At 36.6% G+C, this 16,451-nt stretch overlaps 1 protein-coding gene across 3 annotated transcripts in view; it reads left to right on the forward strand.

Moving 5' to 3' along the window:
- The window catches only part of CDIN1 (CDAN1 interacting nuclease 1), a 125,880-nt gene extending 114,548 nt beyond the window's left edge, over positions 1-11,332 (forward strand). For 2 of the 3 annotated variants that reach the window (XM_035539342.2, XM_050710886.1), the window contains one exon: positions 8,447-11,331. In XM_035539342.2, coding sequence (XP_035395235.1) covers positions 8,447-8,582 — 136 coding nt within the window. In that variant the 3' untranslated portion in view covers positions 8,583-11,331. Of the gene's footprint in view, positions 1-8,446 lie in introns of all 3 variants that reach the window. The other variant, XM_050710885.1, reaches the window with a different exon arrangement.
- Positions 11,333-16,451: the final 5,119 nt, after the last annotated feature.

Here is a 16,451-nt window from a genome sequence, read left to right on the forward strand (position 1 = left end):
TACTCAGTGTGATTTACTATCCAGTCTTGGACTAATTCTCTGATCTGGGAAGTTGGAAGCGCAAATGCGCTGTCCTCCATTTGTTAATTCATCTGTTACATTGTTTGTTTTATTGTATATTTGTGTATAAGAATTCTGAGATACAGAATTGTCTAATAATTCATTCAGAATGTCTTGAGATATCTTTAATGCTGGTTCCAAGATTTATATTGAGCAAATGGTAAATACAGGTATACAGTGCATTTATTTATCAACATTTTTGCGATCAAAATTTGCTGAACAACTTTTCCGATTAGCGTGGTTCCATTTTACAGTACTTATTAAATGAAAATAAATTGCTGTGAGAGCAGTCCTGCATCCCTTCTTAAATGCGCTTTTGGCATATCCTATCGCTCTGGCAAGCACTGTCACCAGATAAACAGCTGCACAGAAAGAAGGGATTTCTGCAAACTAGGAGGCACTCACAGATTATTCAGATATCATCTTGCACTGGCCTTCAGATGGCCTGTTACTTCCAGCCCTAAAAATAAACAACTATTAATCACCTAATGGCAACATGAGTTGACCAGCACTTATGGCTGCCTGGACCTCAATCTAACTCTACTCAAAAGCTTTTCTCATGTTTTCTGTCACCCAGGATAAGAGGTGGTTTGCAGCCAAGCATTCCTTTGAGAGGACTGCTCTGAGTTTAACAAAATGTTTCAAATAACCTCAGTAACTCCTCTCAACCTAAAGCTTAAAACATGTAGAGTCAAACAATAGCAGCCTCCCATCAGCAGTCGCTGGAGAGGGAACTAGTAGGGATAAGGTTTTCTCAGCGAAACAGTAACAAGCAAGTACCTCAGAAAGCACCATTTCTTGCCTGGGTTTACTCAGAAAGTGCTGCTTACAAAGACAATATATGCAACAACCTCTTTTTCTCCACCCTCTTTCAAAGGATAGCAATAATTTTGCAATGTCTAAACTGGTATATACAAGTAGCACCACTTAACTAGAAGTAGCATAGCATGTTGTAGGATGGAAAGGTATTGCTGCTTGAGTAAAACTAGTATTTAGAGGGCACAGTTAGTTCGTATAGAATATCAGACTCTCACCATCAGAAAGGAAGTTATGAAATTTCTGAAGAAAATGTAGAAAACTTTTTTCCTATTGTGCATTTCAAACTGTTTTTTTTTGGTTGAGATTCTTTTGCTTACTCCTTTGCCCATCATACAGGGTGCTGTAAGCAATACAAGATCCTTATATTCCAGGGAAATTTGGACTTATCTACAAATTACCAGTAAGGTGGCTGGAATACTCTCTATTATCTCTAACTTCTTTTTCGATAGATACTGGAACTAACTTCTCAGACAGCTAAAATGCATTGTTTTCCAAAATGCATGCCTAAGTGATCTCCATTAATGCTAGAGACAACTGTGACCATAATTTCCATCAAACAGTCAAGCACTACAAGGATTAACAATTTCTTTCCAAAGCGCTGATATGAATATCATGTTAATTTTCACTACAACAGCCTAATCCTGCAACACAGGCATAAGGAGTACCTTACAGTCTCTCTTTACATCACAAAACCTTACTGACTGGTGTGCATCTAACCCATTTCAAAGATGCTGAGACTGAAAAAGATGTTCTACCTTAAGTACACACAGCCACTTAGAAAGATGAGCGTCTCAAAGACTAATACACAACAAAATATTATGTTTCAATAGAAGTTAGGACATAAACCAACAAAACTTGAAAAATTCAAAGTTCAGTCAAGGCTTAATGACGAGCTGCCTTAAGCCAGTATGTGTTTTCTTTCTCACTGCATCAGTCTTCACTTAGAAAGCCTTGATCCTTGTAAATCAGTATAACCTTAATGTTATTTAATCATAGCTTTTTAAAGTTAATTTCCATGAGAACTATATTTAAAAAAAACCCTAACTTGTCATTGAGGATTATAAAAATCCTTTATTTGCCTGGAGAACAGTACTCAGATCTGAATGAATAAGTGTAAGTGGATAATGTGTTTCGACAGTTTGTTTATTAAAAATGTATTATGTAGCTAAAAGTTATATTGTATTTATAATATTTTAATGACAGTGCCTTGCACAGTTTTTGGTACATTCTATTAATAAGCATTTAAAAGTTGTGCTATGCAAAATTCTAAAATATTTTAAATGGTTTCTTATCTCCATATAAATATCACTCGATTTGTTTTTATTTCTCCAAATGCCAAGAGCAATTAAATCATATCATAAGCCTGATGAAATGCTGCTCTTTGATTGATGCTTTAACAGCCTCATTGCAGAGAGAAAAAGACTCTAGTGTAAACCAGAGTAAGTTAGTGTAAAAAAAGCTCATTAAAATTTAATTGTATCCAAGAGAGGTGTGACTATAAAGACAGAGTCCTGATATTAGTTTCTGTCCACCTTTTTTCACCTGACAACTCCAGCATTCCACATCAACTGAGTATCACATCAATATCTGGCATTCAAGGAAATGCTTACCTTTCTCAGCCCACAAGAAATTTCCATTTTTGAGTCAAAACCTACTTGGGAGTGGAGGTCTCACAGAATATTAATAGACTTTAAATTTTTTCTTGTCTTCAGTAAAAATAAGACTTCACCCAACCACTGTAGTAACATCAAAGCTTAAAGCAGATTAGGTTTTACCTGCTTAATTTTACCTTAAGCAGCATAAACTGGATGCCTGGATCCCTGAGAAATAACACACTGGTAACTTCTCTGTGTGGGACTTGATATATTGCCTGCTAGTGCCACGTACAAGTTTCCTATTATTTTTGAAAGTATGTGATGGGAACTTGTTAAACTTTTTCTTGAGATACATTTGCCAGCTAAATACCTTTTTCTACAGCTACTGGTACAGGTAGACAATATTAAGTAGCTAAGGGAGCTTGGGAACAAAAATGTTGTTGCCTTCTAAGGTTACAAGTTAAGGACCAGATTTTTTAAGCAAAAAATATCTTTCAGTTACTTGATTTTACTAAGCATTGGAATTTTTTTTCTTTGTTTCGACCAGATGTGGTGAAGTTAGAAGTAAGGAGCTGTGTGATACCTTGAAGGCATGTTTTATTTAAATCATAGTGTGCCCGTGTTTCACAAACAAAAGTGAAATGTAGAGGATTTAAAAAGTGAAGGGGGTAATAAAAAGACACGGTTATCTTTGAATTGCATTCAGAGTTTTTAAGGATGCACTTCCTTGATGTACAAGTACCTTAATTTGATTTTAAGCCTCTATATAAATGAACAATAGTAGAAATAGATTGTTACAAATTAATCTGAACTAGGCTTGCTGTAGCTGTTTAAATGGAAAATTTCTTGCTAATCAAAGTCAGTTTCTGAGCAGCGGCTATTAAACATTTGCCAAGATATATAACACTGTGTCATCAGCAGTAGTGAACTGGTCTAGACGTAAGGAAGTTGGCTGACTGATGCCAATTGACCTTACTTGAAAATGTGGTCTGCAGTTGTTGCCTACCAGCCTCGCTCCACCAATATCCAGTTCCCTCCATTGACACAAACAGGACTTCTACAAGTACCCAAAAATTAATCTTGACCCCTTAAAAAGTAAACTCAATAGATATTGTAGATTTTTATGTTTATACCTATAGGGTTTATTAATGCTACTAGTAAAACCACTTTACTCACAACTGTGATTCTCAAGAACTGTATTAAATTGATTTAGAATGTAATAATTTATTTCCGAACCATTATAATTTCCATAGTGCAAGTTGGAATGCTCTAATCTGCTTGATATTTTAAAAATAAAGTAAAGAAACAAAGCCAGCTTTCCAGCAGGCACTGACAGTGATTTGACATTAACAAGTGAGAGACCAGAATACAGTCCTTCAAAGGTACATTCAGATGTGACCTTCATAATTAAAATCACCAACCAGGTAGATTGCTGTGCTTTCATTTAACAAGTACTTAGCTGAATTTTTGTTAAAATATTTGCTTAGATGCATGTGTATTAGAAATACTAATTCATATGCCAGCATTTCATTATGAGAGTCTCTTAGAATTAGAATTATTTACATTGTTCTGAGATACATATAACCCATCTATAACAAATAGACTAAGAATAAATAAAGTGAACATTTATTTAAAAACAATTGCAAGATGTTTTACATTTCTGCTCAGTATCGAGCAGTGTGTTGAAAATGCATTTTTCATAAAACCACATGCAAGGCTTTTTGATGGTGAAAAAATCAACTCCCAACAGCCACATGTCTAGGCAAATCCTTAGAAGCTAGTAGACCCCACACAGACATTCTAGAAGAAAAGACATTACTAGAAAGTAGTTTCTCTTAAAGTGAAGTAGAATATGTGTGAGCCTACTAGGCCACTTCGATAAATAAATAAAAGTCTTTTTTCTGTTCAAGTACAAAACTGGTTCAACTGGAGGGCAAGTTAAAGCCAGATTCACTTTTCACTTAGTTTTTTCTTTTCCTTTTTTTTTTCTTGGCTTATATGAAGATATGATTTTTTATTATTCATTTATTTTAAGAACAACAACCATTTGGCTCTTTGTGCTCCAAACACACTTCAGGTTAGCTGAATTTTACCTTCCTGGCTTTTCATCATCTCTCTGTGAAACTCCTTTCCAGGAACAAAGGACAGCATCCCAGGTTTATCGATGTACAAATTTATACTCCTTTAGCTATGGGTCTCTTTCAAAATCAGTGTAATTAAACCAGTACAAAAGATTCTCTGAACACTCTTGAATTAGTGCAAGGCTAACTTATTTAGAGTAACATGATCAGACATAAGTTCTAGCTAAAGTACTGAGCCTGTAACTATATTCAAGCTATATTTTACTATCTCCAGCATCTAACTTAAACCCTTCAGTTTATTCTTCGAGTGACACCGTCTGCAGCCCGTAGACTAAGTTTAATCTTCTGTATCAAGCCTAAATTAGGCTGCAGTTCCTTGGTAGCCTAAACTAATCCATGAGCTTTTGTGATCCATCTTTCTTCTTGCTATGCCGTGGGGTCATAAGTCTGTCTGCCTCCCTTTTGGCACTTCTGGCACTCTGACCCTGCACTGAAGTGCTGCTAGACTGCCTTGGTTGCCTTGTACTCACAACTTCTCATGTCAAAACTAGACAATGACTGAAACAGGATTTTTGTAATGCTACCTACAATAATTGATTTTTAAGTAAAGTTATGCAACTAGTGTGGACAAGTTTTACTTGCTATGTTTATTATATTCCAAAGGAAGCCAGCATCTGTATTTCTTGTATGTTTTTTTCTATTTTTACTGCACAAAACATGGAATTAAAACCTTAATTACCTTGATCTCATTTCATCTAAAAGAAAAGGCCATGTAGTTCAAAAAGCAATAGTTTCCCTGGAATAAGTAGAACTACTGTTTTTTATAACCTGTGCCTCTAAGCTTTTCAGGATAAGAACTAAAGACATGGGAAAGGAGGGGGGAAAAAAAGTTAAACACCTAGTTAGGGGGTTTTACAATTTGTCTGAGCAAGAGCAAAATCCACAGGATTCCACAGCCAGTTATATACATTATAAGCTTGCTTTTTCATTTTAAACTTAAACCTCCTTCAAACAGCATGTCTTCCTCATGAAATGAGACAACCTGGCCTGTATCGCATACAGTATCACTACAGCGTTAGAATCATTTGGTATGTTCAAAGGTTTTTTTCTCCTCATTGCTACTAAATGAGTCCCATTTCCATAGCAATACAAAGTAAGCACTCTGTCATTTTAGTTTATTCTCCTGTAAACCAAAGTCACCAGTTTGTTATATGTTAAGACCAATGCAGAAATATTATTTTCATCTTTACAGTTTTCAGCACTGAAATTTGTTCATCGTGATGACATATAGGCACTTTGGAAGGAGTCAAACTGAAAAGGATAGTTCTTACTTCTAGGTTACACTTCCCTACCTCATCCCCTTACACAAAAAGGTTAAGTGTCTTTTCAAATTAAGGAAGCAGTAATTAACCAGTGGCATTGTTTGTGATTTGCCAACTCTGGGCGTTAATGAGAGAGAAATTAGCACTTAGCAGCAGGAGTTCCTGATCCTCAGTGGCAAATACTTAATGTGCCAACAAGTTAATTTTGGTCTTAAGTACTCCACTTAAGTGTTTTTAAACAAAAGTATGGCATGTTTTTTATGTGATCATACATATGCTCCTTGTGATATAAAGCTATAATAGAAGAAACGATACGATACAGTGAAAAAGTGCCACAGGCAGCACAGGGCAAATACTAACACAGTGAAAAGAGGGACTGATGTATGCGTTCATGCTAAAGATGTAGTTGCTTCTGCAATTAGCGGCATGCAGTGTGCCTGTATATATAATTTATCATCAAATTTGGCATTTCTGAACTTTTTTTTAAGCAAACGATATTCCTGAAAGTCTGAATTTATGAGTAGTGATGGTAAGATAGAAAGACATAATCTTTTTAAGGAGTCTTAAAATGTTAATTTTATTAGAAATTGTAAGTTCAAATATGTAACAAATAACTTAAGCACGGTGCTCCATGCATTCTGTGGTGGCTAAGGGATTCAGGCTGCCACACAGAGCAAAATGAGCCCCTTAAAACTTGGGCTGAGCAGCTGCTCATTAGCATCAAGTTTTTTACGAGGTAAACACACTACTGAGCAAGTACTCACGTATGTTTCATTAATTCTGCCCTGCATGAAATAGTGCAATAGAAACGTAAGGATCTGTATCGCATGGAGATTTCTGCTTTTAAAATAACATTGGTTAATACATAAGTACATCCACCCTAGGTCCTTGCTGCGTGTAGGCTAGCTGGCCTTGTTGCAGTACTGTCCCACATGAACCTCAAAAAATGGGAATGGAGACAGGTCCTTAGAAGCAGTGGAGGCTGAAGTTGTTGGCCGGCCAGGGAAAACTTAGGAGCCATTTTTTAGTCTGTGCTTGCTTCACTACTAAACATGTTGGAATATGCTAGTTAGTGCGTCTGGATGTGTCACCATTTTAACCTTTCTACTTTCAAATGGCATCTTTCAGTTTCAAAAATACCATTTGCCAAGGTGGCCTCAGCTATGCAGAGGGGTAATTTACTCAGCCACTAAATTGCAGCCTCTTCTAAGTCAGAGAGCAGTAGCCATAAACGAAAACGTTACAACACTATGCAGCAGTTTCGGGTAAAAGACTACCATATCTAATTGAAACGGCAGGAGGAAGCCACAGGGGTTTCTTCTTCCTTTGATGCCTGTTCTATTACACGAGCACATCAAATAGAGTTTTCCCTCCACTGTTGGAAAGAAACCACCCTAATGAAGCCAGTCTGGCACTGCCCACAGTTTTGAGTGCTTGCATTGTCTGCCGAGTGGACATTTAGGTTACTGTGCATCCCCCCAATGCATTTTTATTATAATTAAACATTAACAAAAACTGGCTACCATATTGGTTGAGTACTCAGCACAGCTCTGCATATAAACCATTACATGACATTCTATTGAACTTTTTCTTGTACAGACGGTATCTAACAGCTCATCCTGCACTGTTGTTTTTGGCAAGTTCACTACAGCATATAATAAATCAAGGAAAGAAAAAGCTTTTTGGCCTAATGTTGTACAGACTGCTGTAATGCTAGACTACAGAAAGCAGTTCTGTTTTTAGACATCCTTTTACTAACCCAACATTCATAATTTATGATTTCACTGTAAAATTCCTGCAACACTACACCAAAAGTAGTGCTGCCCTTTAATTAAGTGCTCTCAGTAGGAAAAACGTGAAACTGATGTGCAAAACATATCGCAGTACACAGTGATTGATAGTGATTACTTCTTTATGAACCCAGCCTGAAGGTCTGAACTTCCTGATGGGTAAAATAGTCCACAGGGCTACTTCCTGAGATTGCCTAGTGGGGATCAGTCAGAGCTAGTAATATCTGAGGAATTCCTCAGGCACATTTCAGAGACGTTACAGCAGAAACTTTGTTTCTTTACGAATTCTGCTTTACTGTAATAATTACCTGAACAGTAATTCATTATAGAAGTTATGTTTTAAGGATTCATTGTTGATTGTTGTGGTATTGCAATTTGCATGAAGTGGGACTTGCATCAACCCCTGTATTTCTAATGCCTACATGTCCAAATCTAAAAAAGCTGAGTGCATGGCGAGAGAAACTTCTGTATGTGTCAAAGTTACTAAATGTTATTTAAGACATTGGTCTGTTTTTACTGTCATGGGCAGGCTATTCAAAGAAAAAAAAGACTAATGTAGGTTGAGTCTCTAACAAGTATTTTTATTCATGGAATGTGACATTAATGATATATATCAATTCAACATTGATTAAAATTTGCAAATTAAGTGGAGGTCAAATACCCTCTCAAATTTGGTAGTGAAATTAGCAGAAGATTTACTTGCGTTGGAATTGCAGAGGTGGGGAATTAAAGTACACCTAGCACAACCACATAAATTCATTTTCCTTTTTGCTTGATAGATTTGGCCCTGGATTAGTGATCTACTGGTATGGATTTATTGAAGAGCTGGACTGCCATCGTGAACGTGGTATCCTGCTAAAAGACTGCTTTCCTACTGACATTGTGACTCTGCGACACAGCATGGCTCAACGCTGATGGTGGGAGGAAGAGGTAAATCCGGAAGCAATTTTACTTTCCTGCGGTGTAAACTAATAGCAGCATCTGCCCTGAACTTCAGCTGAACTCCTGCTGCCCGTGCTTATGCTACTGCCTCTTTACACAAACATATCAAGAGTTTCTGTTTTGCTTCAGACCTCTGTTGTGATCAGCCAAAAACGACAGACACAACCCACTCATTATCAGCATTTCTGTCTCTGTCAAACAGCTAGTTCCTAGATACTCATAATCTTCCTTCCTTCCGGATGGCTTCTTTGAGCATTCTAAACAAAGAAAAAAGTGCAGAGGATGAAAGGTGCAACTTTTAGTTCTTATTCCTGTTGCAGAGTCACCTTTAAAAATAAGGGACTTTATGGTTTCACTCACAAGTTTATTCAGTGTTAGTGATCTGGCTGAAACACCTACACGGGGGTGGAAAACTGGTAAAGGCTGTTATTCTGGGGCTTAAAACAATACAGTGCATAGCTCATAAAGCCCAACTGTTAGGACAGGATCATGTAACTTCTGGCTCGTACAGTAAAAAGCCAGATTTTTAGAGAATAATTAGTGTATGTTTCCTTGCTGTCTCATTGCTTTAAAAAAAAAAGAATCCCAAGTTAACTATTAAAAAAATAACTAGAGTTAGGGGATTTTTAGGGACTGGAAGTGAAAAGCAAGGATTCATTTTATGTATATGAGCCTGTGAACTTTGTGGTATGTAGTCATGTTTTTTTATAAAAAGTTTAATGATGCCAAAATAACTTGTGTTTTGTCTTCCCTTCTCTCTCTCCCCACCCAAGAATCCATACCTAGGAGTTGTTCTCTTAAGTAGTGAATCTGTCTTAACCCCTGTAGGTACTGTAACATGCAATTTTCTGGTATACTGAAGTCTAGAAGAACAATGTGCAGGGGCTCTCTATGTGGGTTACTTTTGAAGAAGATTATCTTGCTGGTGTTCAAGAAGGGGAGTAGAAAAAAGATAAAACAGTGCTTCTTATGGGACAGATAAAGCATACAAGTGGGCTTAAGTTTCCTGAGTACTCATGTATTCTTGTAAGATAATTATTTTTCTCTTGTTGGAACCACCATGATTGGAAATACACTGAGGTGGGCGTTAGCCCCCCTTGAAATTTTGAGAGGTTCAATCTAATTTTCTTTCTATACTCAGCACCACTCAGGGAGCAATATTTGGACCCAGTTTTGCTCTGAGTTAGAGATCTCTTAATAAATAGTGCCAAGCCCAGCAGCTGTTTTCATTACTCTTTTCTCTGCTAACAGACATTCAAGACAGGACAAAATATTTTCAAAAGTCAGCAAGAGTTTCTCTGTATGTTCCCATGTCCAGATTTCAACAGCAGTTAGGCAGAGGTACAGATTCTGTTGTGGAATTAGAGGTGTATTAACAGTCCCCTTAAAGCACAAGTTTATAACCTCTTCCATAAGGAAAGGGTCTTTAAAACATTACTGTGCATATTCATTATCTTTTTTCAGTTGAGGTGATACTTTGTGCATCGGTATGACTTCAGAAATCACATGCAGACTTTCTGCAGTCTCACCTTGAGTTTAAAGAAAGGATATTAATTTTTTTTTAGATGCATGCACAGTATTTTTATTTTGAATTTTTAGTTCTCGCTTTAACACTTTCTAGTAAGCTTTAAAGAGGAGTTTATCATTTTGACAAATTTTTCATTGTCAGAAAAAAAATATCTTTAGTCTTCCAAGTGCTCTTTTCCTTGCTGAGAGATAAGCTTTTTTAGCCCCACTACAATGAGCAAATGGCATGGAGAGATTATTTGCTTGGTTTTGAATGTGTTCTAGTGAAAAGATTTATTTAAAAAAATATTCAAACACCTGCAACTCATTTATGTTCAACTATTTAAGGTACTGTGCTTAGCTTATTTTACCTGACCAGCTTTATGGATCTGCACATAAAGATGCACAGAAGCAATCTGTGAAGTGTACCTGCTTGATGCTACACAGAAGCTGCATTTAGGGTGTTGCTGCCCCTGGGACTTTTAACTGTGGATTAGGTTAGTGGCATGTGTAAAATCAAGAAGAGAGTAAAAAAAGTAATAACTGCGCATTATTGTAGGAGAAAATTCAGAAGTAATGGTTGTTTAAGTGAAATAGGTTTTAAGGGCAAACTGAATTTGTTTTAGCTAGTGCATATGCTTTCTGTTGTATGAAATCATTTAAATCAGCTTTTACATGATGCACTAATGCTGTTTTTTCTTTTTGAATAAATTAAATTTATCTGCACAGATGTTGAAAATTCTGCTCAACCGCCATCAAAGCTTTGCTTTATTTGTTTTTACATTAAACAAATTTATGTGGGGACACACAGATAAATCAGGTTAGGCTTGTATTTGTTTATTTATTCCTCTACCTAATGCTGTGACATAACAGGTTGGAAAGCAGTACAGCTGTCTTTAATCAAAGTTTTGACCTCATCTTTATATATATTGCCCCCTTTAAGAATCTTGGTATTAGAATGAAGTTGAAATAAGCCACAAAAATGTGCATACTGTGCTAATTTAATTAAATGTGATCGAGCAAGCTTTGCCACCACAAAAAATTATGCTGTGTCAGTACTTTAAATGCTGGAAACAGGACATCATAAAAATTAAAACTACATTGTTATTCCAACTTGTATCTTGCAAGAAAACCTCCTTTGTGTATTTTCTGTTTATCGGATGTAAACATCAACTTAAGTATTAAAGAGGAGAGACTACTGTTTGCTTGTGGGTTGCTTTTTGTTTTTTTTTGTTTTTTTTTGTTTTTTTAAACTACGATGTAGCCATTAGAACCCTAACACTAAAGCCATATCCAGTTTTATGGAGTATTCTGTAGAGTCTGCTAATGAATTATGCCAAGCCAGAAAGCAGAAGTGTGCGTAAAACTGAATGATGTTCTTACTGGCATATATAGACTTGCCAAGCATCTGCTCTTACAAAACACTATAATAAAGCCTGTTAGAAGCTTTAGAAATTGGTGCAGTTGTGTTGAACATGGAAGTAAAACTTCCTTGTGTAAGCGTAACAGCACAATTCTTGCAGGGCACACTCTGGTGTACAACGGTCCAAACTAAGAAAACAATTTTGGCATTCCTGTATTTTGGGAGCTCATTATTAGCATGAATTGAATAATCTTTCCCTAAAGCCAGCTCAGAGATGAACAAAACTTCTTATCTAAAGATGAAGAAAAAGAACCAAATGCCTTCCTGTGCTTACCTCACTACTTTTTTATAATGATAATAGTATAGGTAGTTCATAAACACTTTTTATCCTATTTTGTTGTACTTGCTTATTCAAAAATCTCAGTCTTTCCTGGTATTTGCTTTCAGATTTTGCTTTCAGATTTCTCCACCACCTTTTGGGTTCTCTCTACCATCCAAGCTACTAGAGAAGACTATTCATGGCCCTTTCCATTTGCCTTTACTTCCTGCCCTTTTGCTTTTCCATCTTGTTGAACTATTTCTCATTTATTTACTCAGTATCATTTACCCTTGTTTCCCCTTTGAAAAAATCTGTCCTGTTTTCTACTGCCTGCTTCCGTTTCTGCTAGTACATCTGAGGAGTGCTGTTTCCAGTTCCGCTGTTCCCAGTTCCAGTTCAGTGTTAGGGCTGACCCACCATCTCGAGCAATTTTGCCTTTACTCTAACTTAGATGGTGGCTTTTGGTACTGGGTGGACTGCCCTCACATTTCCATGTATATCCCCACGGTGTAACAGACATGTGATGCTGTTCTGCATTCTCTTGGTCTGAAATATCATTTCAGGTCATTTCCACGGGCTGGGAATGTTGACAGAGCAGAGCTCTAACACAGTTTAATCGTTCCTATCTAGCACAGTTGTACAAAGGACAGTAGGTAGTGCATCTGTACGAGAACATGGGCAGGGCCTATATTAGGAATTTGGCTGTTGAGACTGGCTTTCTGCAAGCACCTGCCAAGCTTGAGCAGTGCTTCTCTGAGAAGTTCTATGGAAGTCAAAAGTTTGGCTTCCCTCCTGTGCCAAAATTTCCTTAGTTCAAAAGTGAAAAGATGGCTAGCTCCCCATTTTTGAACTGCAGTTGGTCTGGCAAAAGCTCATACATTCTATGGGTTGTTCCTGTTTACCAGAGCTGATTATGTCTCCGCAAGGGTCAATAAAAAAATGCACGGAATTGAACTCTATTCTTCCTTTTACTCGAGCTGAAGTGGTTTCACTACTTACATAGCTGCTAAAGGGATCTTCTGCAGTTAGGTAGTGAATAGTGAGTGAGGATCAGTTTTAAGAAACATGCTTTTGTAATTTTGGGGAATGAGGTTATAAATATGTTAAGACCAATGCTGCTCAAGTATTAATTTAATGTTATGGAATAAAATAACAGGCTGCCTAGAAAACCTCCAAAATCACACCTATCATGTTATTCTAAGTCACAAAGGGCTATTTGTTGTGGATTTGCAGGTTATTCAGAAATAACTATTTTATTACGTTGACAAAAGAAACCTCAAGGGCTTGCTCTTTACAGTTGTGTGATAGGAACTTCAAGTGTGCCTGTTGAAAAATGAGCTAGCTAACAATGGGAGCTTGGCAGCAACTTCACCATTTATAGAGAAACCCTCTATCTAGGACAATCTGTATAAAATAGACCTCGCTTAGGTTAGGGAAAGGTCACAAGTTACACAAAGTTTGGATAGTCTAAATGCGTTACTCAAAACTAACTCTCCTGTGTATAGTAAATATTATTTGAACCTGTATTATTAAGAACATGCCAGGATTCAAAAGATTAAATAAGGAAGATGTAATTATGAGCTAAATAATAAACAGAACAGTTTTAGTCCCCCTTGTGTTTTTCACTTTCCTGCTATTGTTTCATATGTGGCTGTTATACAAAGAGCAGCTTAGGTCAGCTACTATAAATTACAGTTTTCGTACAATAGTAATCTACTAAAATTATTTCAAAGCTGGATCAAAGAGCTTCAAAAGACTTTGTGAAAACTTTTCTACGTAATAAAGAGACTTCATTTTGATGTCCTATTTTTATAAAGATTTTTCTTGATTTAGATTGCATCTTACAGTACTCAGCTAGCTGCGTTAACATTATGTTATTGGAACACACAAGATCTACATAATTTATTTGCAGCCTAAAATAAATGCAAAATGGTAATATCGAATAACCTCTTTTTAAATGCATTACCTGGTATGTTTTTCAGGCTACGTTTTCTAAGCTGACCTAAGTGAAAAGACTTTTCTTTTATTATTAAAGAAAAAACAGGATGATTTCAAGTGAAATTTTATCTGACTTTCTTCCCTCTACAAACAAAAATCACATTCACAATGATAACAATTATTCACAATAGTAGCAGTAGTTCTGTTTAGTGGCTTTTAGCTGACATCATGTCCTCTAAGACATTAGTCTCCCCTGGACTTCCTCCCCTCGCTCCTGGCTTTCACCTAACCTGAACAACCGCATGTCATCTGCGCAGATCCATAGATGTGGCATTGCGATGTCAAAACAAAATGAAATGTCAATGCAAGTGTATGGAGACAAAGTAACAATATTGAAACCATGTCAGTGCACATCTACAGAGACCGTGTTACTCTGTCACGGTGATTTTAGGAAGATCACTTTGAGATGTTAAAATGAAATGAAACTAAGTCAATTAGGTAATAACAATTGAGGTTCAGGGATTAATTGAGGGCCTAAGGTGAAGCCAGTGACCATTAACCCCAGCTAGTTATTAATTTTCAAAGAAATATCCTTGGCTAAGGTTATTCTCATTATGAGGAGGGGTTTTTCCCCTGTATTGTTGAAATACTTTTTGCTGTAGCCTCAAACAGCGATAGCATGAAGGGCACTGCAATGGACGTTAGTGCTAACTTAAATTTTCCTAGAAAGTGAATCCACCTAATACCCAGCAGAAACTTTTTTTTTTAAACACAAGTAATGACACTTAATGATTTAACTTGATGTCCAGTCAAGCATCTATGATGAGACAGATTTACTGTAATGTTTACCTCTAAGAACTTCCCTAATTTAAACAATAGGAACACGGAGAAGTATTAGCACAGAACAATATACATTCATACAGCAACTACTGTTTGCTTGGCACAAGCATTCATCATAAAGCAGACATGTAAAACAATCAAACAATTACAGAACTGTTCCAAACAATAATGATATTTAAAAATACTTCTAAAAATAATTATTTAAAATATAACAAGTAGCAAGTCAAGATCACAAATTTTATGCAAATTCAGGCTTCCAAAGTATACAACTGTAGAACGAAGACAAATGCATTATGTATTATGATATGTAACATCTCCTTTCTACAATCAGTGAGAGACTGGTACCTGGATCAATGCTTCGTAAGTACAACGTACTCTACAAACACAAGTGAAGTCTCCCTAGGCTCACATCCTAAGGAGAGAAGACAAAGTAATATAATTGTTTTATTTTTATATATTTATAAATATTGATTTCTTTATAAATATATTACTCTGTATACTTTTATATATTACTGTATGTAATTATTACTGCTACCAATAAAAAGCTACCCTTTCTCTTTCAAAGTCCCATTTTGTTTGCTTTTTTATAGGTGTTTTGGTAGAGGTCTTCAGTAAAGGGCAACAACAGTACATTTATCCGTATCTTACAGAATGGTATTCCATGTTTAAGTGTTGAGGAGAATACAGAGACATTTCTGCAAGTTGACAAGTGACAGTGACATTGACAGGGCATGGCACAGCCAAGTGGATGAGCTGCACCTTGAGAAGCCTGAGCTAGACCCTACACAGAGCCGGCAGGTTTTGGAGCTAGAATTGTTGTGTTCTGGGCTGTCTCCCATGTGAAGTTGCATGGAAGTACTTCAGAAGTGTTATGAACATTTCTAAAAGAACTTTGGGGATGCATGGTGTATTACCAGAAAAAAATGGTGTAGAAACAGTCCACAAAAAAAATCCAATATTTCCCTTTGTAGTTTGTTGTTTTTTTTTTTTTTTGCTTTTCTATAACAAGCATTCACATCACACTCCCCATTTTGTGTTCTGCCTCAGGATGATAACTCCATAATGAATGGAAATAAAAATGAGTTTAATCAGTTTGTTCCCATACACACTTTAAGCAGCCTCCTTTTCTATGCGTTTGGCATTGTATTACATATAAATGAGTAAATGCATTTAGAAGAAAAATGGTCTGGTGACCTATCTTGAAAAGACACTCTAGGTACAGTTGGATCTCAAGACACAGATCCATCCTTCCTGAAGCAAGACTGGCTATACAGATCAGCTTAAATGTCTAACCTGTTCTTAAAGAGCCTCCAGCAATGGAGATGCTTAGAAAAATTGTGTGGATCCATTCCACTATCCATTTTTGGTTAGAAACATATTCCACTGTCTTAACTAAATCTTTACATTTGCCATAAAGCTCCAGACTCTCAATTCTTGCAATTGGTTTAATAATCTTCACAATCCTGTCATTGCTGACCCAATACTCAGCTTTACTGATAAGATGATTGCAGCTTCAGAGAGTTGGAGGCTTCAGTGGAGCCAAGGTTTCCTGTGCTTTTCTTTCACCCTAACCTTCCTACAAGGTTTTCAGTAGGCAACCAAAGGGTTTTAGACGTTTGTGCTCCAGCAACCCACAACCCTGGGAAACAGCAACATTTTCTGGCTTGACAAGCAGATGTGTCATAGGAATGCAAGATAGTAAGTATCACAGACTGAGCTTTGTCTCCCATCTACCTAATCCACACTGTACTTAACTCAAAACAATCCTGCCCATTAATGCAATGCAAAGCAGTTTTATGTTCCTTGACTGGAGATAGCATTAGCTTTACTTGAGTAAGTACCTAACTAAAGACAGATACAAAGATAAAGTCTCTCA

The sequence above is a fragment of the Cygnus atratus genome, chromosome 5 (assembly GCF_013377495.2).
Source record: "Cygnus atratus isolate AKBS03 ecotype Queensland, Australia chromosome 5, CAtr_DNAZoo_HiC_assembly, whole genome shotgun sequence".
Lineage (NCBI taxonomy): Eukaryota > Metazoa > Chordata > Aves > Anseriformes > Anatidae > Cygnus > Cygnus atratus.